Below are 24,639 nucleotides of genomic sequence, written 5' to 3'. Positions count from 1 at the left end.
CTTTTCACTGACACTTGTCAGTGAAAGGACCAGTGCCCTTTCAGGGCAGCCTTCCTGACATGTGACAGTGAATGGACCAATCATCAGTAAGTGAAGGAGTAAATAAATTAATATTAAGTGCCTGACACTTAGTGTTAATTTATTCACTTCTTCACTTACTGCCAAGGTGGGATTTTGGGTCTGATAAGCTATGTTTTAAGGCACAGACCTTCCAAATGCATTTCAGGAAGAGGATCCCTGGTCCATCACTCTCTTATCCCCAATTTAGTGGCAACCAAACAAATAAGCAAATCTGACTTTCTTGCATTGAAATCCAAGGTACTGAAGGACCTAAACTGACCCTAATCTACTGCCTAACAAACTATCAAGCTGACTCCTTCCTAAATTCTCTGAACTCCTGTGTAACCCTGCCATTCCTTCTCACAAACTCTTCATACTAGGAAGCTTTAACTACCATGCAGAGATCATTCCCAAAGGTAATGCCATCAACTTCCAATGTAACATGGAAGATCTTGTCTTCACCCAGCTAATCAAAATCTCCACTCACTGAGGCAGACACTCTATTGACTTGATATTCCATTCCCCTAGTATTAACTTAGATGCCAACACAGTAATGATGGACCCAATCTTCTTGTTAGATTGTGAGCTACAGTTCTAATCTAAAAAAAATCACAGTCCTGAACTCAAACCTATCAGAAGCTTGTGTCACAAATAACAGCTTAAACAAGTTCCTCAACATGCCTAAAATCTCAACCACTATGGAACCAGCAGAAGTTGTAGTGGAAAAAATAGTCTATTTCCAACTCCTAGACCACGAGAAGAGACCCCAGGAGTCCATTTTACCGCTCACACAGGTATTATCCACCTACATATCACGTGAGACCAACCAAACCACCTCAGAGAAGGACATCCATGACAACCTAAACCATCCAGGCCTCAGCCACCCCCTCAAACCGTCCATGCCTCTTGATTTTGAAATCTATCCAGAGAAGAGCAGCCACTCCACAAATCCAAAACACTTGCCAGTAGGAGGTTGGATTCACCACTTCATAACCAATTGGCTCAGCATTACCCCAGACCAATGGGTTATATCCATCATAACCCAGGGATACCATCTAAACTTCCTCATGGTACCTCCAAATTCACCACCCAGTCCACTGTGGATTAAAAAGATCACACAACTCTTCTAGAGCCAGAACTGTCCACCCTTCTGAGCACCAGGGCTGTGGAACCCGTTCCCCGGGCACAGCAGGGCAGAGGGTTCTACTCCCGCTATTTTCTCATTCCAAAGAAATCAGGCTGCCTCCGCCCCATCCTAGACCTCCGCAGTCTCAACAAATTCTGAATGGTGTCCCTGGGCACCATGCTCCCCCTTCTGCAAAAAGAAGACTGTCTCTGTTCTCTGGATCTTCAAGACGCTTATACTCACATTCCAATATCCCCACAGCACTGCAAGTACCTGTGCTTTATAGTGGGACATCAACATTTTTAGTACCGGGTTCTGCCTTTTGGACTTGCCTCAGAACCTCATGTATTTACAAAGTGCCTAGTAGTGGACGACTGGCTAATCAGTGGCCAATCCAGGCAAGGAGCTCTCAACGCTGTCAAGATTACTATCAATCTGCGATACTCATTGGGATTTCTAATCAACTACCAAAAATCCCACCTGACTCCATCTCACCTCCTTACTTTCATCGGAGCAGATTTGGACACCACAAATCGCAAAGGCCTTCCTGCCCAATGACCGCGCAGACATACTTTCCAAGCTAGCTTCCTAATGTTGCTGGGCCACATGGCTTCCACGGTCCATGTCACTCCTATGGCCAGACTGGCCATAAGAATAACTCAATGGACTTTGAAATCTCAATGGCTCCAAGCCACTCAACCGCTTTCATCCCAGATTCATGTAACCCATCATCTACGTCTATCGCTTCTCTGGTGGAAAAACAAAGCCAACTTGCTGACAGTTCTACTCTTCCAGCAACCAATTCCACAAGTGACCTTAAATACAGATGCATCCAAGGTACTTGGACACAGCTCGAAGCAACGTTTCAGATCAACTTCCTAGAGCTTTGGGCTATACGTTATGCTCTGTCTGTGTTCAAGGACTGCCTTTCACACAAGACTGTTCTCATACAAACAGACAACACAGTTGCAATGTGGTACTTGAACAAGCAGGGAGGCACAGGCTCTTATCCCCTCTGCCAAGAAGCTGCGCAGATCAGGGCCTGGGTCCTTGCACACTCCATGCATCTGCGGGCCACTTATCTGGCAGGCATACAAAACATAGTAGCAGATCGCCTCAGTCGACAGTTCCATCCCCACGAGTGGTCTCTGGATCCAGTAGTAATGACCAGAATCTTCTAACGCTGGGGTCAACCAACAATAGACCTCTTTGCATCAGAACTGAATCACAAAGTGGACAGATTCTGCTCCCTGCATAGACAACACAACACGTTAGCCTTCACTCACACAACACGCCTTCACTCGCCCCGGAACACAGGCCTCCTATACGCGTATCCCCCAATACCGCTGATAGCCAAAACTCTCGTGAAGCTACAACAGGACTAAGAGTTGATGATACTCATAGCCCCGTATTGGCCTCGACAAGTATGGTTTCCCAATCTTCTTGACCTCTCGATCAGAGAACCCATTCGCCTGGGCACAGCACCAACTCTCATAACTCAGAACCAAGGCATGTTACGCCATCCGAACCTTCAGACCCTATCCCTCACAGCATGGATGCTGAAAGCTTGATCCTCCAACCACTCAACCTTTCAATTGATGTCTTTCAAGTGCTTGTAGCCTCACGAAAGCCTCATGAAAATCCTATCGTTCTAAGTGGAATAGATTTACCATATGGTGCACCCTTTTCCTGCCCCACTCCTTCTCTATTAGACTATCTCTGGCATCTTTCAGACTCTGGTCTCCAGACTTCTTCGGTGAGGGTACAACTGAGTCCCATCTCAGCGTACCACAAGGGAGTTGGGGATGCCCCGGTAACAGCGCAACCCCTTGTCAGTAGGTTTATGAGGGGCCTATTACAATTTAAGCCCCCACGGCCACCAGTCACTGAATGGGACCTGAATGTAGTACTTACAAGGCTCATGCCCTCCCAGTTTATGCCTTTGCACTCCTGCGATGTTAAATTTCTTACATGGAAAGTTCTCTTCCTAGTAGCTATTACATCCGCTCAAAGGGTTAGTGAGTTACAAGCACTTATCACATACTCACCCTATACAAGGTTCCTACATGATTGAGTGGTCCTCCGTACTCACCCTAAATTCCTTCCCAAGGAGGTTACTGACTTCCACTTGAATCAGTCTATAGTCCTGCCCTCCTTTTTCCCAAGGCCTCACTCTCACCAGGGCAAGAGAGTTTTACACACCTTGGATTGTAAGGTGTACTTGCATTTTATCTAGACCACACTGCAGTCCATAGGAAATCCACCCAACTCTTTGTTTCTTTTGACAAAAACAAACCAGGAGTTTCAGTTGGCAAACAAACTCTCTCCAACTGGCTAGCAGACTGTATCGAATTATGCTATGAAAATGCAGGCCTTCCTCTCTAGGGACGAGTGAAGGCGCACTCAGTGAGAACCATGGCAACCTCAGTAGCGCACTATCATGCAGTACCAATTGCCGAGATCTGCAAAGCTGCAACATGGAGCTCTCTTCACACATTTGCAGCACATTACTGCCTAGACAAGGAAGGATGTCAAGACTCTGCCTTTGGCCAATCTGTCTTGAAGAACTTATTTCCAGTATAATTTATTTATTTATTTTTTTAGAATTTTTATATACCGACATTCTTACATTAAAATGCAAATCATACCGGTTTACATAAAACAGAAAAAGCAGGAAAAAATATTTCCATAGTCAAATACAGAGAACATTTATAATAAAATTGTTAACAAAGGCATAAGGTAGGAACTTGAAAAAAGGTTACTTAACAGAAAACGTAAAAGAAAAAATAGTAAATGAAGCACAAAGAGTTGACGTCGGGGGAGGGGCATGGTCACAAATCGCAGTCACCCATTTCCCCTCACCTCCTGATGATAGTTCCGTTTCTTTTTTATTATTTAAGATGGTGTTCACTTCTTGCGGGCCGGCACCACACCCCCCCGACATGCCCCCGGAACGCCCCCAAACGTCGCGCCGCACCCCCCGACGCCCCCGACATGCCCCCCTAGCAAAGCCCCGGGACTTATGTGCAACCCAGGGCTTGCGCGTGGCGCCGAGCCTATTCAACCTAGGCTCGGCGCGCGCAGGGGGAGCTTGGAGCAGGTTTTCAGGGGGTACAAGTGTATCTTACGCGCGTACCCCTTTGAAAATCTGCGCCAATATGTGCATCTGTTCTCTTGTACCCAAGTTTATATTCTTGCTGTTCTTTTCACCCTCTGGAACCTTCATTATCTGCTATGTTTTATTTCAACTTAGATGATGTCTTTCGACCTTCCTCTTGTCTTTCCTATATATATATATGCTCTCACCTCTTGTTTAGTGTCTTTAAGTTGATTGTTTATAATTTGATTTGTAATTTTGATTGTAATCTGCCTTGAGACTAATTTAGGAAAAGGCAGACTATTAAATGTTTATAAATAAGTGTTACAAAAAGTGATTTAACAGTATCAGGAAACTATTTATTTCATTAGCCATTAGGACTGGCAAAATCAGTAGAATTCCAGTTTAACCTGAATTTTATTTAATTCCTGAAGAGAAATTGTCATTTTCAGTTTTTGAGAGTTTCTTCAGTTTAAGGCATTCCTATCTGAATAAATGTTTATAAATCAGGATACTGTTGTGCTGATTTATATCAGAACCCAGGTAGCCTTCACACTGCTACAGGTCCAACATGAGCAGCTGAAGGACAGACTTGGGAATAGATGTTTTTTAAAATTAAACTTTAGGTAATAATAAAAAGTGCAAAGAAAAATCCTAAACCAGGCACACACTGTAAATTAAGAAAAAAAAAAACATTTAATGATTGAACTTATGTACCATCTTCAAAATCTACCATTTTGGTCCATGGTCAGAACCTTCACTGGATTGGTCCGACTCTGAACAGAAATGTTGAGTTATAAAAATAGTACAAGCTGTGTTTGATTATGAAGTCATCTTTTTTTTAAGTTGCGTGCCTGGCTGTGGATTTTGCTTTTAAAGGTTTTTAACTATAAGTATGTGACTTTTTGCCAGTTGTATTCTCCTGCTTGACTTATCTTAATTAAGTCAAGAATATTTGTGTCATAGCTAATAAATAGTGCTCATCTTTTATTCAAAAAAAGTGAAACATTTTTAACAAAAAACAAAAGATCTGAGGTTAGAGTGGCCAACTTGCTCATGGACCATAACTGGACACCCCCACTAAACTTGCGGACCAGAAGGAAGAAGTGTGCAGCTACATTTAGCATTCTTATAACAACTTAACATATCTTTTCTTCTTTTCCTTTCTATAGAGGTATTTACTAGAGACTTAAAAGACTCCCCAATCTGATATTTTGATAATTAAACTTGACAGTTATAAAGCAGCCCTCCTTCCCCAAAGGATCCTGTAAAAACACAGAACAGAGTCTAACTGTGTTCCTGCTGGCCTTCTAATGTGCACCAATCACCTTGCAAAAGCCAAGGGGAATGCACCTCCTATTGAAAAAAAAAACAGAACAAGCCAGACTTCTGTAGACTCCTAGACAGAAATAACACACTGGCAGAATCCCTAACCCCAGTCACACAGGCAGACACAGACAGACCCTCACCAAATACACAACTTAAAAATAGAAACTCGCAGACAAAAACTGAACTGGAAACCCCAAGAAGCCAGACTCTGCAGTGTTAACACTGCAAAAATAAAAATTTCAAAATTCCCCAATATTGCTGTCCCCATGCAGTTTCCACATGCTGCTGAATCTAGACCTGGACTAAGGACAAAGATACCTCTTCCTCTTGCCCCAGCAAATCCTCCATTCTCTGTCCAACACCTTCCTGACAGCCACCTCTTGCCTCTCCTGCCCACTATTCTCCAGATCCTACCCTTTCCCCCTGCTATGGCTGTGCTGGCCGAGTTGAAGGTGCTCCCTAAGCAGAAGTCTGCAGGGGTCAGGAGCAGGGAAGTCAAGCGTGATGTCTTCTGCAAGGGTCAGGAGCAGGCAGAATAGGTGTAGGCCTTCTGCCTGATCAGCCACCTTCCCTTCAGATTGGGCCCTCCGGTGCTGACAGTTGGCATGTCTTATGGAGGGCAGGGTTCAGTCCATTGCCTACCACAGTTGGACCGGCCATTGTAGTATCTGGTTACTCTTGTAACTGGACACCATAGAAAAAAACAGAAATCCTGATTGTTCAGTCCAGAACTGGATAGTTAGCAACCCTACCTGAGGCGTGAGTAGAGCATCCCATCTATGCTAAAGAGCAGAAGCAATAATATTAAGAATTTAGTGTATCAATGTAACTCACTTGTTTTCAACTTCCCTTCTTTTGAGATGAAAACATACATGACAAATGAAGAAACCCTTATTTTGCTTATTTAGATGTCAAATTTCAACTCTTGATAAAACGTACAAAAAGAATGTGGGTGCACAATCAAGATTTATCTACTGCTAGTGCCAGGATTAAGTCTTAGGTAAAGATTCATTCATGCAAAATTGGAACAGAAGCACCCCTTTTCTAAATGTACAGCAGACTAAGGGGGGTATTTTCCAAGCCGCATTATGAGCTTTTTGCATGCAAAAAATGCCTTAACGACTGCAAAAAGCCCCATAACACATGATGTGATGCTAATTTAGAAAAGGGGAGGAGTTTGAAGTGGGATTTCTGGCCAAGTGGGCTGGATTTGCAATTTGTGAAGCTAGATTGCACAGTTTTAATATGGGAAATAAGTATACCTTTTTTATTTGCATTAAGCTGTGCAATATGGCTTTATTGTACTTTATGATGTTTTTGCACATAATGTTTTTAGTCTTTTAAGCTGGGGAGAGAGAGAGAGAACCTAGCTATAGGGCTCTCATAGTAGTTAGGTATTTATACCTCTATAGGAGGCCCACCTAGATACTCGAGGTGAGATTTAGGTATTAGTGTAGGGGTTAGGAGCCACTTTGACATTCAGAGTGAGACATACGAACAGAACAGTGCACACTTGTGAAGATTTGATGTCCTTCGGAGTGAGGAAACTCACCCAAAGATGAGATTTGTACAATGTTCTCTCAAGTCCATTAAGCTAGGTTGAGAGAACATTGTGCAAATCTCATCTTTGAGTTTCCTCACTCCAAAGGACATCAAATCTATGAGGGCCATATAGTTAGGTTCTCTCTCTCTCACTCTCTTTCTCCTCCCTTTAGGAATTACAGTTGTTTACCATAAAACATGCCCCTCTTCCTATTGCATGTGATAATTTGATGAATCCTGGCCTAAGACTATTAGCTTTAAGAATAGTACATGTTTCCCAAGGTTTACAAGTTTTTACTAACACAGGGAAAAATGCTATAAAACAATTTGTGTAAACCCAAAATATGCAATGAACATTGTGGCACTTTTTAAAAATTAATTCTTTCTTTAGAAGGACATCAACAAAATATAGAGATTAATGTCACCAAACAAAAAGCATCTCCACTGAAGATCAAAACAAATTGCTTAATCCCAGCATTCCTCTTCAGAAAGCCGGCACTGTCTAAGGAGTCCTTTATCAAATTGCTTTATAGCATTTTCACATGCAATAGCACCATAATACATGGTGTGATGCAAATCTGAAAAAGAGGAGGAGTGGGCTGGGTTTGTGAAACCCTATCACATGGCTGTATTGTGAATTTTAATGAGAGAGAGAGAGAGACACTAGTCATAATGTCCTCATACTAGGTAGGTCTTTATATCTCTATAGGAGGCCCACCTAGTAACTCAAGGTGAGGTGTAGGTATTGGTATAGGGGCGGATTTTCAGAGCCCTGCTCGCGTAAATCCGCCCAAAACCGGGCGGATTTACGCGAGCAGGGCCCTGCGCGCCGGGAAGCCTATTTTACATAGGCCTCCCGGCGCGCGCAGAGCCCCGGGACTCGCGTAAGTCCCGGGGTTCTCGGAGGGGGGCGTGTCGGGGGCGTGTCGGGGGGCGGGCCCGGTCGTCGCGGCGTTCCGGGGGCGTGTCGGCAGCGTTTTGGGGGCGGGCACGGGGCGTGGCTACGGCCCGGGGGCGTGGCCGCGCCCTCCGTACCCGCCCCCAGGTCGCGGCCCGGCACGCAGCAGGCCCGCTGGCGCGCGGGGATTTACGTCTCCCTCCGGGAGGCGTAAATCCCCCGACAAAGGTAAGGGGGGGGTGTAGACAGGGCCGGGTGGGTGGGTTAGGTAGGGGAAGGGAGGGTAAGGTGAGGGGAGGGCAAAGGAAAGTTCCCTCCGAGGCTGCTCCGATTTCGGAGCGGCCTTGGAGGGAACGGGGGGAGGCAGCGCGGCTCGGCGCGCGCAGGCTATACAAAATCGATAGCCTTGCGCGCGCCGATCCAGGATTTTAGTGGATACGCGCGGCTCCGCGCGTATCTACTAAAATCCAGCGTACTTTTGCTTGAGTCTGATGCGCAAGCAAAAGTAGGCTGATCGCGCTTCTTTTAAAATCTACCCCATAGGGTCCACTGTGACTTTGAGTGAGGTGTACAAACAGAACAGTGCTCTCTTGTGAAGATTTGATGTCCTTCGGAGTGAGGAAACTCACCCAAAGATGAGATTTGTGCAATGTTTTTTCAACCTAGCTTGATGGACTTTACCTGGGTAACATCAAGCTAGGTTGAGAGAACATTGTACAAATCTCATCGTTGGGTGAGTTTCCTCACTTCAAAGGACATCAAATCTTCACAAGAAAGCACTGTTCTGTTCGTACGTCTTACTCTGAAAGTCAAAGTGGCCCCTAACCCCTACACTAATACCTAAACCTCACTTCGAGTTACTAGGTGGGCCTCTTATAGAGATATAAAGATCTATCTAGTATGAGGGCATTATGGCTAGTCTCTTTCTCTCTCTCTCTCATATAGCTAGGCTGGCTCTCTGGGAGCTTAAAAATGGTCCACCTAGTGGTTATATACAGGAAATACAACAGTTCTGGCACTTATTGCAATTTGCACTATCTTAGCACTTCACATAGGTATTAGCATAAAACAAACCTCTTTTCCTATCACATGCAATACTTATTGCATTTTGTTAAATGACCCCCTAAGATACCGTAGCAGCATCACAAAAAGTAAAGAAAATATAAAAACTCTAATTCTGGTTGTTAGCCTTAATGTTTAGCTTTCTGTGTTCATTCAGATGTGCCTAGGAGTCTCATTTCCATCAGGACACCACTGACCTGTCTTCTGTACCAATGATATTACCTCCTAAAGATAAAGAGCCTTTGAAAATTGCAACAGTATATGTCATTGAATTGTCAATAGGTTTTACACACATTAAGTGCACTTAATGAAGGTAAATGGGCTTTTAAAAATTGCTATGATAGTGTGTTATATTTACGTTTTCCTTTGAAAATTACACTGAAAGGCTCCTAGTTTCAAAAGTGTTTCACTGTTTTGTAGCTCAACGTCTTTGCTTTGCCAGCTCTCTGAAGCCTAGGTGGAGCAGACCTCTTTTGAATCTGTAAATGTACATTGCAAGAATTCTTCACTGTAGAGCAAGTAGAGCCATTTTGTGTGTGCAGGTCTTGTTCTCGAACAAAAGTTATTTATTTATTTATTTATTTATTTATTTATTTAGAATTTTTATATACCGACATTCAAATGAATATCACATCGGTTTACATAAAACAGGGGTAACAACTTTACAGTTGGAAAGGAAAAAAGATAGTTACATCTAACAGGGTATTCCTGAGGAACGGGGTAGAGAGAGGAATGGTCAGAGGGACCTAGAGAGAGGAAGATAGAAACAGAATTTAGGAAAGATTAACCGAAACTATATTACATTACAATAAAATAAAATAATTTAAACATAACCAGGTGGAACTTTTAATATTTAAACTGTTGACACAGTGAACTCTACAACCTCTACTATATGATACTGTCTGAACTTTACCTTGAATATTTCTCTTCTTTGTATCCTGCTCATTTTCCGAGGGAAGATTTACAACACTGAAATGAAAAACATGCAAAGTACTAAATCTACTACTTTTTTTTTTTTTTTTACACATTTCTGCTTTTTGCATGTATTTTGGCTTTTACAGATATTACTTGCTTTGCAGGGTGATCCTGGAGACAAAGGAGATTCAGGACCTGTGGGGCCAAGGGTAAGTGCGCAGAATTCCAACTTAGCCCAAGAAGTAACTTACGTTTCATAGGTTGAAGGAAGACCTGAGGTACATCAAGGCCAACAACTGTCTCTGCATGACTGGTTGCAGCGCTGGTGCACCTTGGAGGCCTTGACCTATGACATCCAGGGGCACTAGTATGTAGGAAAGGGTTTCCTGGCACAATCCTTTCATGCAGGATCATTGATGTAACCCAGTCATAAAACCTGGCACACCTCAAAGGTGGCCCACTGCCGGTCCTCCCAAATGATACAAAAACAAAATTCTCCTCACTTAAATTGAATATCTGTCAATACTATTGAGATATCACCAGAATTTCAGTTTATTTTATAAACACATTTTCCTAAATTAGATAGTGTTTGGTTTCTGCTTCTTTAAGGCAACAGTCAACCAGTGTGACCTATTGTGCCATTAAATCTTGAAGATACCCTGTATTGTAAAAAAGTCTTTCTATCTTTGGATTCCCCCTGGAAGAGATGGCGCTTGACTGGATAGCTCATTGCATCAAGGGTATAGTGCAGACTAGGACACATCCTAATGTAATGCTATTTGCACTGTGCTGTTTTGGATGAGATATTGACTCTATGGTCTTTTTGTGATTGTACTCCCATCCTATAATTCACTCTTAAATGGGTTTTAATTTCACTGCAGAAGTACATAGCATGATAAATCACATGCTACTTTATAATCCTGGAAAGAGTTGAATGAGTGGCCAGCTTTTACTGTAAATCATGCAATGTCTGAACTTCATTCCAGGGTCCACCGGGACAAAAGGGCGATCAAGGGGCAACAGAGATCATAGATTACAATGGAAATATTCAGGAGGCTCTGCAGGTATGAAAACATAAAAAAAAGGGAGCATGTTTTACTGAGGCAAAAATGTCTATATTTGTGATTCAAAAACATCTTGGAGGGAAGTGCCTGTCCATGCTGTTCCTCGGTATATTTTATGCTGGTTGGAGCTGATATTACAAAACTCCCCACTGATCTTTGTGCATTACATTTCCCATGTAATGTTTCTCTAATGCTTTTTTTTTTTTTTTTTTGGCTGACAGCCTTTGTCTTTATACTCTCTTGGCTGCTCTGACATTGTCCGAGGCCAGAATTGCTTGATCGCTGGCTGTGGTACTGCAGTGGATTAAGACATCTAAATCATGCAGTGCCCGTATCCTTCTGTTTGGTTTTGGCTTTTTTTTTAAGCTCAGATGGAATAATATTATCCAATATATGAGCGATGCATCTCTAACAAATACAAAATGTTTCTTCACGGAAAGGGTGGTGGGTGCCTGGGACGTTCTCCCCGGGGACATGCGGAGGCACAAACAGTAACGGAATTCAAAAAAGCCTGCAATAAGTTCTGAGGATCCTTAACTTTGAAGGAGTAAAGGGGGAAGCTAGACATCAACCAGGCTCGTAATTGCACTGGGAAATAATGGCACTATAATGGCATTGCACAAAGAAATAAAGTAGGCTGACTAGATGACCCCTGTGGTCCTTATTTGCTGTTTTGTCCATTTCAAAAAGAAATATAGTTGAGGAAATGCCACTTTGCATCATTAGAAAACTGTTGCATTAGTACCCCTAGGGATAAAGGATCAATTAGATGAGCATGTATCATTTCAGCATTGTATAGCAAACAACTAATTTTCCATGTGATTTATCATAGAGAGGGCAATTTTCAGAGAGTGGGGAATCTGCAAACCTTAAGGGGGAAATCCCTCTGTTTCCCTTTAAAATTGTGCAAGCCAGTGACTGAGAGATCTCTTATACCACATAATTTGCAAGTACAAAATATGTGAGTAAACAATGTGCCAGAATATCATAATATAATCCTGGCATGTACTTCAGCTGGCCCTTTCCTGCCCCTGGCTTCTCTCCTTTTATCTGCAGGAAAGGGTACCCGCACTGTTGACAGCATGGATACTTTGACCCACAGAGGGGGGATGGGCAAATCTTAAAGGGGAATTTTCCATAGATAAATCACCTGTTTCCCTGTGGAAACCTTTGAAAATTGCCCTTTGACACTGTGAGTGGTCTTGGGCTAGCTAGAGAACAGACTCAGGCTGGACTCTGGCTGTTCTCTCCTAAATTCCTTTATTCATGACAAGAAAACACAACAGAAGCAACTCTGCTTACTTTTGCAGTTCACAGAATAAAAACAGCGATATAACTCACAGTTCAGCAGTATTGACATTCCCTAGGCTTTCTTCTCTTCCCCGAAGCCTCCTTGTTCTCCCTGGGCCTAACTTCTTATTCCCTCCTAAGGAGAACTCCTTCTAAGCGGAATTCCCTTCTTGTCTGTGGCTTAACGTGGACCAGGCCAAATGCCTAGTACCAGGCTTTTAAAGAAGGTTTAACATACAATCTCACATACCCTCCCCCTCAGCTTGACCTTGTGAGGTTGAGTGTCTGCCACTACCCAGGTTAACGCCCTGGAAAATAAATCATCCTTCCTATCTTCTTTTCCTACCCTAAATTGGGACTAACCATTTCTTCTTGCTACGGAGGGTAGGATTGATATGGGGCCCTCTAGGGTACATTTTCCTCCCCTATCTGTATACGCCTCCAGCCCAACTCAAGAGAATTACTTTCAAGTGGGGCATGCTTAAGTTTTCTAGAATTACTCTCCCCTACCCTTTTTTGAGAATCAGCTAAGGGTTCTTGGATACCCCGAGTTCCCTCTGATATATGTCAACACGCAATGTTAAAATAGTAAAGTCACTAGCAGTATTTATATACTGAGACCTCTTGGATTTTCTTCTCGTGTGCTGCTTCTGTTGCCTGGATATATTTAACTATGTGCAGTATACTTTTGCAATGTCCTGTGGAGAGGATTCCAGAGGAGATGTTTCTTTGTAATCTGGGCTGGCCCAGCTGGCCATGAGCTTGCTCCCTAGAGTCTCAAATTGGGGATAATCTTGTCCCAAAAAAACAGGGTATAAAAGCTAGGGACGTGTACCCACTTCTACATAGGCTTGCCCCGCCGAGGTCATCAGTAAGACCCGACTGGTTGGGTACCGTTGCTGGTCACCATGTATGCAGGTGAGTGTTGCCTTCTTCCTGTAACTGATATACCCACTCTGGGCTACGTCTTTATGGATGAGAGTCATTCCACATCCTGAATCCACCAGGGCTTGGGTAGGTACCTCATTCAGCTCAGGTGAGATCATGAAGTCTGAAAGTCTCGCATGTGGACCATTCACCAAATTACAGCTTTGCATCTTTGAAAAAGTACTTGTCCACTCCCACTCCCACTCTTCATTATCAATTTGGCAGTCCTTGACAATGTGCTCTTTCACTCCACAATGAGAACACTCCATGGGACTTGCTCCACTTTGATTTCAAAAGTTCTTAAAAAGAATTCATCATGCTCTTCCTTCTTTTGTCTGTGCTTCCCCTTGCGGAGCTTCGCTAGCTTGCGCTCCCATTCTAGACACTCAGTCCATAGGCAATCCTTGACAGCATTGTCTTGTGCTGCACAAAAGGAGCATGCCTGAGGAGCTTGCTCCGCTTTAACTTTTCCTAAAAAGGATTCTTTGTTTTCTTCTTTGTCACGGGGACAGCATTCTTTCTTATGTCCATTCCCAGAATAAAGTGAGCCCACTCAGGTGGGCAGGTACCTCAGGGGCTTCTTTCCTCCTCCGATTCTGTGGTCATCCCTGCTTTTGAAGGTCCTCCCTTGTCAGTGTATACTTTAGCCTCTGGTGGTGTTACCAGGTTGACAACCATGGCTTCACTTCCTTGGTGTTGGCAATCTCTGGCCAAGTGGAGTCTCTTCCTACAGTTAGAACAAGCTGGTAGGCCTGTGACTGGAATATGGAGCTAGAGCTGACCTGCTCTGACAGTAGTTGCTGAGATCTTGTACTCTCACTGCCATGCCCAGGACCCTGTGTGGGTTGCCTTTCTAACTTCCATGTTAGTTCTGGCATCAGCTGTGGCTGATGTAAGGCATCCGCTACTTCCAATGCTTTATCAAGAGGAAGCTCTGGGTGGTGACACACACACACAGTTCTGCATGGTCCAGTCCAGCCCATCCAGGAACTGCTCCAGGAGAATCTGGTTGCCTACTTCAAGGCTTGTTTTCACCTCTGGCTGTAGCCACTTCCATCCGGCATCTTTTAGCTGATGAAAAAGGCTTTGTGGACTTTCCCCAGGCTGTAGAGTGCCACACTGGAACTGTTACTGGTATGTTTCTAAAATGTAACTGGCCCTTTTCAGGATGGCAGTTTTGACTTCCAGATAGCTGACTCTCCCATCTGGACTGGCAGCTTGAAAGGCCACTTGGTTTTTGTCTAAAAACAGATTTGCCAGGTACATAGTTCAAGTGGCTTCTGATCAGGCAGGCATGTGGGTGGTTCTTTCAAAATTCATTAAGAAAACATCTGGCTCTTCACCTGCCTTCATTTTAAACCACAGTGGAGGTAATGGAGTTGTCTGGTTGTGGTGACTTGCATTGCTTGAGCTAGCAGTGTGACCTGCTCATGTAAGAGTTGGAGTTGCTGCTGCCTTTCAGTAAGGGTCTGGATTACTTGTTCCAAGTTAGCCTCCCAACTACGAGAACATAGAGGCTCTCCTGAAGGGCTCTGCCCTGTTCAGGAGTGCATAAGCCTGCCTGTTTGGCTCTGACTCACTATATGTCCCTCTCTCCAGGCAGAGCTACCCTCCCTAGCCTGCTGTAAAATAATCTTTGGCCACAGCTGTAGCCATATTCCAGAAAAAAAATGTTCCCTTCTTTTCCTTCTTTTCCTTCTGTTTTTGATGTGTTTCTCTGCCAGTACAAGACTTAGTGCAGAAATCCCTGATCTGGCACCATGTGTGACACTGTGAGCAGTCTTGGGCTAGCCAGAGAACAGACTTAGGCTGGACTCTGACTGTTCTCTCCTAAATTACTTTATTAATGACAAAAAAAAACAAAACAGAAGCAGCTCTGCCTACCTTTGCAGTTCACAAAATAAAGACAGCAATATAACTCACAATTCAGCAGTATTAGCCTTATCTAGGCTTCCTTCTCTTCCATGGAGGCTTCATATCCCTTTCTAAGGAGAGCGTTTTCCAAGAGGAACTCCCTTCCTGTCTGTTGCTTAAGGTGGACCAGGCTAAATGCCTAGTCCCAGGCTTTTAAGGAAGGTCTAACGTGTCATATAACAATATTTACGATTGAAACAAAAAATAATCTCCCAGCCTAATCTCAGCTGTGGGAGGACGTGGTTGTTAAACATCTCCATCAATCAACTTTTAGTTTCCCTTTTCCTTAGAGGAGAAAGAAATGCAGCACTTCATCTTTCATTATATTTATTTGAGATAAAATTCTACATGGCTATAGCAATGTTGCTCTATTCATCCGCTCTCCCTATCCCCCAGGGCTCTTCCCTAATGCCTTTCATTAACAGGGCAAGTAACCAATCAATGCTTCATTCCCTGATGACAAGCATTCTTACATCACATCATTATTGATACATAATTTGTCCAATCACAAACCTAATTTAGGGTCTGCTACCAATAATTTATTGTCTCATTGTAATCAAGTCCAAATACTGAAACAACACCCATTTTTCATCAATTGTGTCATGCTAGGTGTCAGTTGCAAAGTCTGATGCAACATTGCACAATCTATCCTTCAATTCAGCATGTAGCCCGCTCCATAGTTTGATTACAAAATGTCCCAGCAAAATCTAACAGTACATTCGCTACTTGAGATAACAGCAACTCACAACATAACATGCTTGCTAAGCTCTACAAACTCTGAAAAATACATTTTTCCTATAAATCTACAGTGCTCCTACATATAGCTATCCAACAAATATAGAGACCTTTAAGAACCCGGAAAAAGGTCTTTTTTTACTCAAATCCCACACCTGCAGGCCTTCAGATACCCCGCAGGTTAAAGAAAAAGGCTAAAAAATGACTAGAAATATAACTGTAATACTCCAGAGTTACTTGCTCGAATGCTGAAAAGTTGCTGTGGCTGCTGCTCCGCTGGGTAATAGGGCTTTGGGGCTGACTTTGAGGGGGCTGTGGCCACATTCCCACCCATGCTCCCAGGGTCATTACTGACAGGGGCGAACGGTTACAGTCTTTCAAGGTCCTTAGGCTGTTTAAAAGTCTTCTACCAAATCCCAGTAAGAAAAATGAAAAAAGATACAACACCACCGAATTGGGGTTCTTCAAATATATATCTGTTTACTGGTGAACTTGATTGCAGATGAAAAATCACAGCAGGTACACTTTGGAATAGTGCACATCAATACAGAAAGGAAAATCCTAGTTACTGGTAAATCTGCATTTCCTGGCAATAGTTACTGTCAAAAGATACTTTCCTTGGGTACTTTTCTGGATGGCACCTGCAGGCTGGATACAGAATCCTTCCCAGTAGGAAACTAAGGCCTATATCTTCTAAAACACTGTGGCGGCGTGAATCGCGTGGTGCGGGGGGACGAAGCAGGGGGTGGGCCAGCTTTTGCACTCAATAGCGCCATCATCAAAGGTGGTACTATTGGGCGTGAAATGGGTAGCGAAAAGGCTCCTTACCTTTTCTCCGTCCATGCTGTTTTCGCGTGTGCTAGCTTTAGAAAATGACCCCCTAAATCTCTCCTGATACACTCCAGGTGAGTCTCTGATGACAGCTTCCTTCCACAGCAACTTTGCAAGTAAAATTCCCAGTGTGGGAGTCCTCAAGATGACTCCAGCCAGAAATCCAAAACACTTTTGTAGTTTTCCACAGAATATGAGAAGGATGGGACTAATTCCCCTCTGCCCATTCCATGCTCAAGATCCTTCTGGGATCACGAGAAAATCTTCCATGCTTATTTATTTATTTACTTGCTTATTTTCCAACTTTTATATAATGTACATCCAGCAAAAGCTGGCCAGAACAGTGCACAATCATCAATAAAATACATAATATACAATAGAGATGTGATTCAGCTGAACCTTTCGGTTTGACCTTCGTTATCGGCCCGCCGCAGGAAATGTCGTTTTTCCGCGGTTCGGGCCAATTTTATTTTGTCTGCCCCCGAAACCAAGCCCAAAACCCGCCCCAACCCGTCAGATTTAATGAATTCCAATGGAGGCTTGTAAAAAAACCCAAAAAAACCCCCAAACCCACCCAAAACCCTTCAAATTTAATTAATTGCAAACCCCCCCCCCCCCCCCCCCCCCCAAGGCATACTGAAAGTCCCTGGTGGTCCAGCGGCGTCTCGGGAGTAATCACCCCCTCTCAGGCCGTCGGCATATCTTAAAAAATGGTGTGGGCCATCCATTGCTCCTACCATGTGACAGGGGCCGACCAATGGCACTGATAGCCCCTGTCACATGGTAAGGGCAAAGGGCATCGGTGCCATTTTGATTAGTGGCAGCCGATGGCCCGAGAGGGGGAGATTACTCCCGGGACCCTGCTGGACCACCAGGGACTTTTGGTAAGTCTTGGGGGGGGGGGGTGTCTGGCAAGTAATGGGGGGTCGGGAGGGTGGGGGTTTGCAATTAATTACATTTGAAGGGTTGGGGTGGGTTTGGGGTTTGCTTTTTTTTTTTTTTAATGTGCCCTTTCTCCCCCCTGAAAATGATAAGAAAACCACACAAAATTTCGTGGGTTTCCTTATCATTTCATCGACACACCCCCCCCCCCCGAAACGCGACAAAATAGGAAATATTGTCTCTATTTCCTATTTCGTCGCAAATGAATGCACATCCCTAATACACAATATAATAAAATCATATTCAAATAAACTTCTATAAAACAAAATAACATTATATGACTGCACAATTTGAACCCAATTCAAAGCTGAAAGACAAGTAAAACCAACTCTCTCTTGCTAACATTAGGAGCCCCCCCCCCCCCCCCCCCACCTCCACAACCCGAGAATAACCAAGCCTTTACCCTCCTACTGAAGGCCACATAATATCCAGCCTAATATCCAGCAGGGCAGAGTGGCCTAGGAGACCCACCTTTGGGCACCAGCAAGCTTCTTTGCACAGAGAATCAAAAGAACAGAACACGAGCCAAAGTGGGTTCATGAGTTATGTTAAAAACAAACTCTTTTACATGACACAAATCACTGAGGAGTATCATAGAAAACTATACACCCCTACTCTCTCTGATATCACACATTCAACATCTGTGGAGACTTTAATATCTATAGTAAGGGACACTTTGGTAACATCCTTACATTGCCATCAAACTTTACCATTGGCACTCGGCCTCATATGTAATAGGTTCTTGCATAGGCAAAAAATGAGGCAATACCTTGTATAAATTTGGCCCTTAACGTTCTGTCATTTTTATTAACATTCCAAAAAAGATCATCTTTTGTCTCTCTTGGCTTCCTTTGCTTCAAGATGGTTGAGTAGCCAATATTCTCTGCAGTAAGAAAGCTTAGATAATAGTAAATTGTGAAAAACATACATTTTCTATGCCCTCCCTTTTAGGTATATCTTGAGCACCTGCACTGGGTACACAGGCAAGATTGTACTGTCATTGTACAGAGGATGCAGGAGAGAAACAAGGAGGACCTGTCCTGTCAAAGGGATCTGCCCAAGTATTCTTGTATATATAACTTGTGAATAAATTAGTAGGCAGTTTGGTAGGCAGCAACTAGTTTACAACTCCTCTAGGGATCATCCCTCCTGCTCTTTGTGTGTCTCACTGGAGAAGGAAGCATCTTACTGCCACAATAGGAAAGTCTGCTGTATTAAAATTAGCACTAAAGATCAAGAAGAAGGAGCCCCACTGTGTTGGCCTATCAGTGATGTGCATAATGAGCCAACTCTTTAAGCACTAGACTGCCTAATCTATTAGACTTGTCTGGGGCTGGGTGTCAGAGATAACCAGTTAACTAACAGGCAGTAAAAATGACTCATCGTTTGTTTTTTAACTGATTGTTGCAGCTTACTTCCATTCTATTGCCTTCCCCCTTTCTTTTTTCAGTCTTCACCCATCCTGCTGTCATATTCAGGAGGAAAGGGGGGGGGGGGGAGGCAGTTTTGTCCTTCCACTATCTCTCCTTAACTTACTTGGACATGCACTGAACAAAAATAGTTTCTGTTGATAGCTCTTCACGGAAAATCTTCATGAGTTAAAAAAATAACCAAATTTGCTTCGTTGGAGTTAACTCTATCATAGCACTAGCAAGATATCCAGATCATGTTTTTCGCCTAACCTCAGCAAATGTCAGCATAAAGAACATAAAACAAAAAGGGGTCGATATTCAAAGGGGTTTGTTAGGGTAGCTTTTCCCTTTGAATTTTATGCATGATACTGCTAGTACGCACATACTTCAGGCATTTCCGAAATACTTCCCAGCCCTGGAGAGTACTGGATCTCTCAACCTGCTTCAGAGCAGTTCTAAAATTATCCAGCCTTGAGTGGCTGGATAACTTGCTATTTACCTGGTTATCTTTAAAAGATATCCGGGTACGTAGTGTGTCTAAAAAATAAATAAATAAATAAATAAAGTGGCCCTGTCCCCTCCTTCCCCCACCACATTTGATCAAAGGACCCCCACATCCCCCCCCCCCCCCAAATTGTAAAATTAGTTTAGGGGTCCACAGATCAGGACCATCTCCGCCCTGCATTCACCCGCTCTCTTTAAAAAAAAAAACAAAAAAAACCCACAACATTTTCTCACCCCGGACCTTGCCCTTCATCCACCTGTTCAGCATAATTATTAGTGGGCCAGAGACTCCCACCCAGACCCTCTTACATCACTCACAAAACTGCTTCCGGGAGCAAGGTACAGTAGATACTTGCTCCCGGCACAAGTGTAAATTAGCTCTGGCTAAAAAGGGAATGGGTGAATGCGGGATGTAGAGAGGGGCCCCCGAAACAATTATACAATTTAGGGGAAGAGTTGTGGGGTACATGGCCGGGGATTGGAGGGAACTGGGCCATAGGCCCATTTACTTCATTTATTTTTTTTTCAAAGCGCTACTTACCAAGATATCTTTTAAAAATATCCAGATAAGTAGCCAGTTATTTGGCCACACAAGGCCGGTTAACTTAAAACCTAAATGGCCATATTCAAACACAGCTGGTTACGTTTTTAAGTTATCCTGCTATATGCAGCTGTTTAACTTTGAGCAAGTATATTCAGCGGGATGTGTATCCAGCTGAATATACGGGACAAGTTATCCAGCTAACTTGTCTACTAACCAGCCTACAGAATATGTCCCTCATTAGTTTGTACAGAAAACATGTTTTATGCACCTAAAACAAGATTTATGCACAGAAAACAGAATTTGTGCATATAACGTAATGTGTATACAAAGCATATTCTCTGCACATAAAACATGCTTTATGCACAGAAAACTTGATTTATACACAAATTGTGGTTTATGTGCCTAAATTCCAAGTATAGTAGCCCTGAACCACGAATGGTTAGACTAATGTTAAGCCTAGGTACTTTCCTCCAGCTCTGGCCAGCAGTTAAAGCCGATGCCTTCTCTAACATGGTATTCAAGTAGAAGAGTGCTAATTTGGGCACACATTTTATGTGCGCAAAACTTCCTACTGCATCAGAGTAAAATTAGTGCACAAAATGTTTGCGCAGTCACGGGCAAAACTGTGTCCACCTTCTTACATCGGGGCCTATATTTGGTCAAGCAGATGGTGTAGTGAATCGCGGACTCAAAAGGCTGTATGGTTCCAACTTATGTTTGGCTTACCTGAGGGCTTCTTTCGCCCATCCCTGATGATCCTAGTTTAAGGCTCTCCTTAGCAGGTTTGCCCATCCATTCTGGAAGACACTTTGCCCCTTCTTTGATAGGTGGACAACATCTCTTACTCAGCAGTCCTCAAATTGCCCTCCCATGGTCCAGGAAGCCAAAATCTCTGCCAGGATCAAAATGTTTCAGTTAAAATAAATAAATAAATAAAATGCTGTGTTTACTTTCACTTTCTCAGAGGCAGTATTTCTCTAAAGACTGCGTGAGCCATTCGGCTTGCATAGTCCTTATGGCATCAGTCAGCAGTCTCATTGCCATGTAGAAATGATAGTTATTCATACTTTGCTGCGAATTTCTTTTTGTAAAAAAAATAAACAATTACTTTTGTATTCCAGGAGATTTATGGTTATTATTTACAGCAGCTTTTTATACCTATGAGCACATTTTGTCATAGGTGGCATTGTTAATTATCTTGTATTTCTCTGCATTTTTATTTAGAAATGTCTTTTAGATGCTGGAATCCTGTTTTTTAAAGCCATTATATGAACCTCTGTTAGTAAAACCGATAGAATGCTTTATTTTTGATATTTTTAGCTGGTAACATTGTCTTTCTGTTCATACATTTTGCCAACAGAGGATTACCACTGTAACCGTCACGGTAATTCTTACTGCATGACTTCTCTGTTGTGTGCTGTGACTGTTTTCTTGCATGGCTGTAGGTAAACAGGATTTGTGGTTAAGCAGTTACCTATTGTGTGGTTAGCTGGTATTTGGCTTTTTTCAATTATAAGGTGCAACTAACTTAAGAATAAATTCGAAGGAATCATAGTTTGCAGACTGTTTGTAACAATGTTGGTGGGGGAAGTGTTTATATAGCCAAAAACAGACACAATTGATGCTGAAGGATGTTGGCTTAACCCATTGCACAGCATTGCCAGACTGGACTGTTTCACAAGGAGGGAAAACTTTGGATCTGCAACAACTATTTTTTGTAACCCTGTATCAGACACACATGTTATCACAGGTCACCATCTCAACAAGGACTCCTAAATATTCAAGGGTCAGCCCATATCATTGTGACAGTGAGCAGCAGGCACTACCTAGGGAGCCTGGCCAAGCGCATGGTCTCTGCCCTGTAAATCAGTGGCAGTTCCTCAGACCATTTCAAATAACAAACATTGTTTCACTTCAAAGCAGGAAAGCTTAGTTTGGTTCATACTTCAGATATGAATGCCAGGATTTTTCTCTGTTCATTCAGAAAATCTCCGTCTTTGGAGGTCTGCCAGCCAGCACAAGACTTTTGGCTGGTATAATGTTGGCAGTCAGTTTTTAATGCCGTATCAAGTTTCAGTAAATTGTTATTTACTCACCATGTTGAGCATGAAGCTGAATGATCTCTGGATCAAATACAATATGAAAGACAGGTTTTAAAACTTTTCCGATACAGTAGTAGAAAGCAGTGTAATAGCTTTTCCATAAAATTAACATTTTATTAGCATTGAATCAAAATCATTTTGTCTGCTTTGTTTGACAAAATGGGCCAGATTTTAAAAGCCCCACGCGTGTAGATCCATAGGATTTACGCATGTAGGTGGGGGTTACGCGCGCCGGGCCTATTTTACAAAGGCCCAACGACGTGCATAAAGCCCCGGGACGTGTCTAAGTCCCGGGGCTTCGAAAAAGGGGTAGGGAGGGGCAGTCTGGGGGGACGGGGCGAGGCCAGAGGGCAGGCGCAATAAGTAAAATAAAGGTCGGGGGGGGAGTTTAGGATAGGGCTAGGGGGCGGGAGGGTTAGGGGAAAGGGAAGGGAGGTTAGGTTAGGGGGTTAGGAAGTTCCCTCCCAGGCCGCTCCGAAATCGGAGCGGCCTGGGAGGGAACGGGTGAAGGCCGCAGGCGTCGGCGCATGCAGGGTGCACCCCCTTGCACGCGCCGACCCCCCGATTTTATGGCATGCGCACACCCGCGCCCGCATGTTATAAAATCGGGCGTCCACGTGCGCCCGCGCTGGGTAGCGCGGGCGCACGTGGACGCCCGCGCTCAATCTCTTAAAATCTACCCCAATGAGGGTTTTTTGTTATTATTTAAAGAGAAATGAAATAATAACAAGAGGGTGGCCATTTCAATTGCACGCAGCTCCAAAGCCTCATAGAGCATTGCGAATGATGTTGCAGTACGCACGTCTCAGGCACAGCAGCGGGAGAGAGAAGACTGGTGACAGGAATTCTTTGTATTCTGTAATTGCTCTAGAAAAGGTCAATCTCTTGGGCATGGAGAAAGGTAGCAACCTGGAGAGAATCTAAAAAGCTGAGACATAAGTACAGGATCATATACAAAATCCTTCTGTCTCAGTGTTGCCAATCTACCTCCCGTATCCTCCTGAGATGCGAGTCCACTGCCCAGCTTTTTCAAACACAGTCTGGTACTTTGGTCTGCAGAAAGCATGGGGGGGGGGGGGGGGGTAGCTAAAATCTAGTGCCAGATAATAACAGTTCTATGAAAGCATGGGAATATCATCAAACTGAGACCATTACCAACAATACCTTGGGGGGGGGGGGACATTAGATACTGTTCCTGAAAACAAAATCCAGCATGATTTTAGGTAACAAATGTGGATCAAAATAAAGCAGCAAAATGATAGTGGTGGTGGTGGTGTTCGGGGGAGAGGGTATTAATAGTGATCCTTATTAGATGCTGCAAAAATGCATAAATTAAAATTTAAAAAAAAAAAAGTTTTGTGGCACCTCCTCTCTTTAAAGGGCCAAAAACAATGAACTTATATGTAATGATTCCTGGAAGTTTACTTACTGAAAATGTTTTCTATAATAAAGGCTTTTGTCTAATGGTCATTGGATCCATGATTTAGAAATACCTTGAGAAGGCATAATAGTAGCCCATTACTCAATGCTTTATATTCACTGCTCACAAGGTCTTGACATTTAACGATGTTATCCCTTCCTCTCCCTGCATCTAACCTAGTGGTTTTCAAACTAGTCCTCAGGACCCACATAGGCAGTCTGATTTTCAGGAGATCCTTCATGGATTTGCATGGAATAGATTTGCATACCTTGGTCCAAGGATCAGGCTGGTCTCTGCAAATTATCTCTACCACTTAACCTGTCTGTACAAGGGGACCCTATGTTCAAGAAGGCCCACATATTATGCTTTTATTTTTACAAAACAATATGCAGTGATGCCAGACATGCATGGAAAAAGTATCCATTTGGAAAGAGTGCAAAATCATAGAGTGTTCTACGCATGTGATTGAGAGAGGCCTCTTTTTAACAGGTTTTTTTTTTAAGCACATTCTGGCTTAGGGAAAAATTCCTTCTTTGGGCAAAAACAGAGCCAAAATAAAAGTTCTTATTTTGGTCCTAAAGAACCTCAAAAAAATAAATTAGCTTATGGCAAGATTCTTCCAACGGTGCAGCATCACTTGTGGAAATTAATTGTAAGTCCAAAACAAGATTTTGTTTTTATTTATATTTCGGAATTGCTTAAAATGTTTACATTTTAACTGCATAATTTTGTTTGCTTTTTTGCCTTTTTTTTTTTTTTTTTAGCATTAATCATATGTTTGAGAACATTTAGTTATATGTTTATTCACTTTTTTATAATTACATTTGCATTTTTTAGCAGAGCCTGAAGAATTGCACACTTTTCAGAATATTTTTATTGAATTTCAGATATGTGTGTAAGTGGATGATATTTATATAGGAACAGC

General features: G+C 43.0%; 1 protein-coding gene across 2 annotated transcripts in view; it reads left to right on the top strand.

The window, feature by feature from the left end:
• Positions 1-24,639, top strand: part of COL25A1 (collagen type XXV alpha 1 chain) — a 971,115-nt gene that overhangs the window by 837,838 nt on the left and 108,638 nt on the right. For both annotated transcript variants that reach the window (XM_029596536.1, XM_029596528.1), the window contains exons 22-23: positions 10,194-10,238; positions 11,016-11,093. In XM_029596536.1, the coding sequence (XP_029452396.1) occupies positions 10,194-10,238; positions 11,016-11,093 (123 nt within the window). The remainder of the gene's footprint in view (positions 1-10,193; positions 10,239-11,015; positions 11,094-24,639) is intronic.

The sequence above is a fragment of the Rhinatrema bivittatum genome, chromosome 1 (genome assembly GCF_901001135.1).
Source record: "Rhinatrema bivittatum chromosome 1, aRhiBiv1.1, whole genome shotgun sequence".
NCBI lineage: Eukaryota > Metazoa > Chordata > Amphibia > Gymnophiona > Rhinatrematidae > Rhinatrema > Rhinatrema bivittatum.
This window is presented reverse-complemented; position numbering and strand designations above follow the sequence as displayed.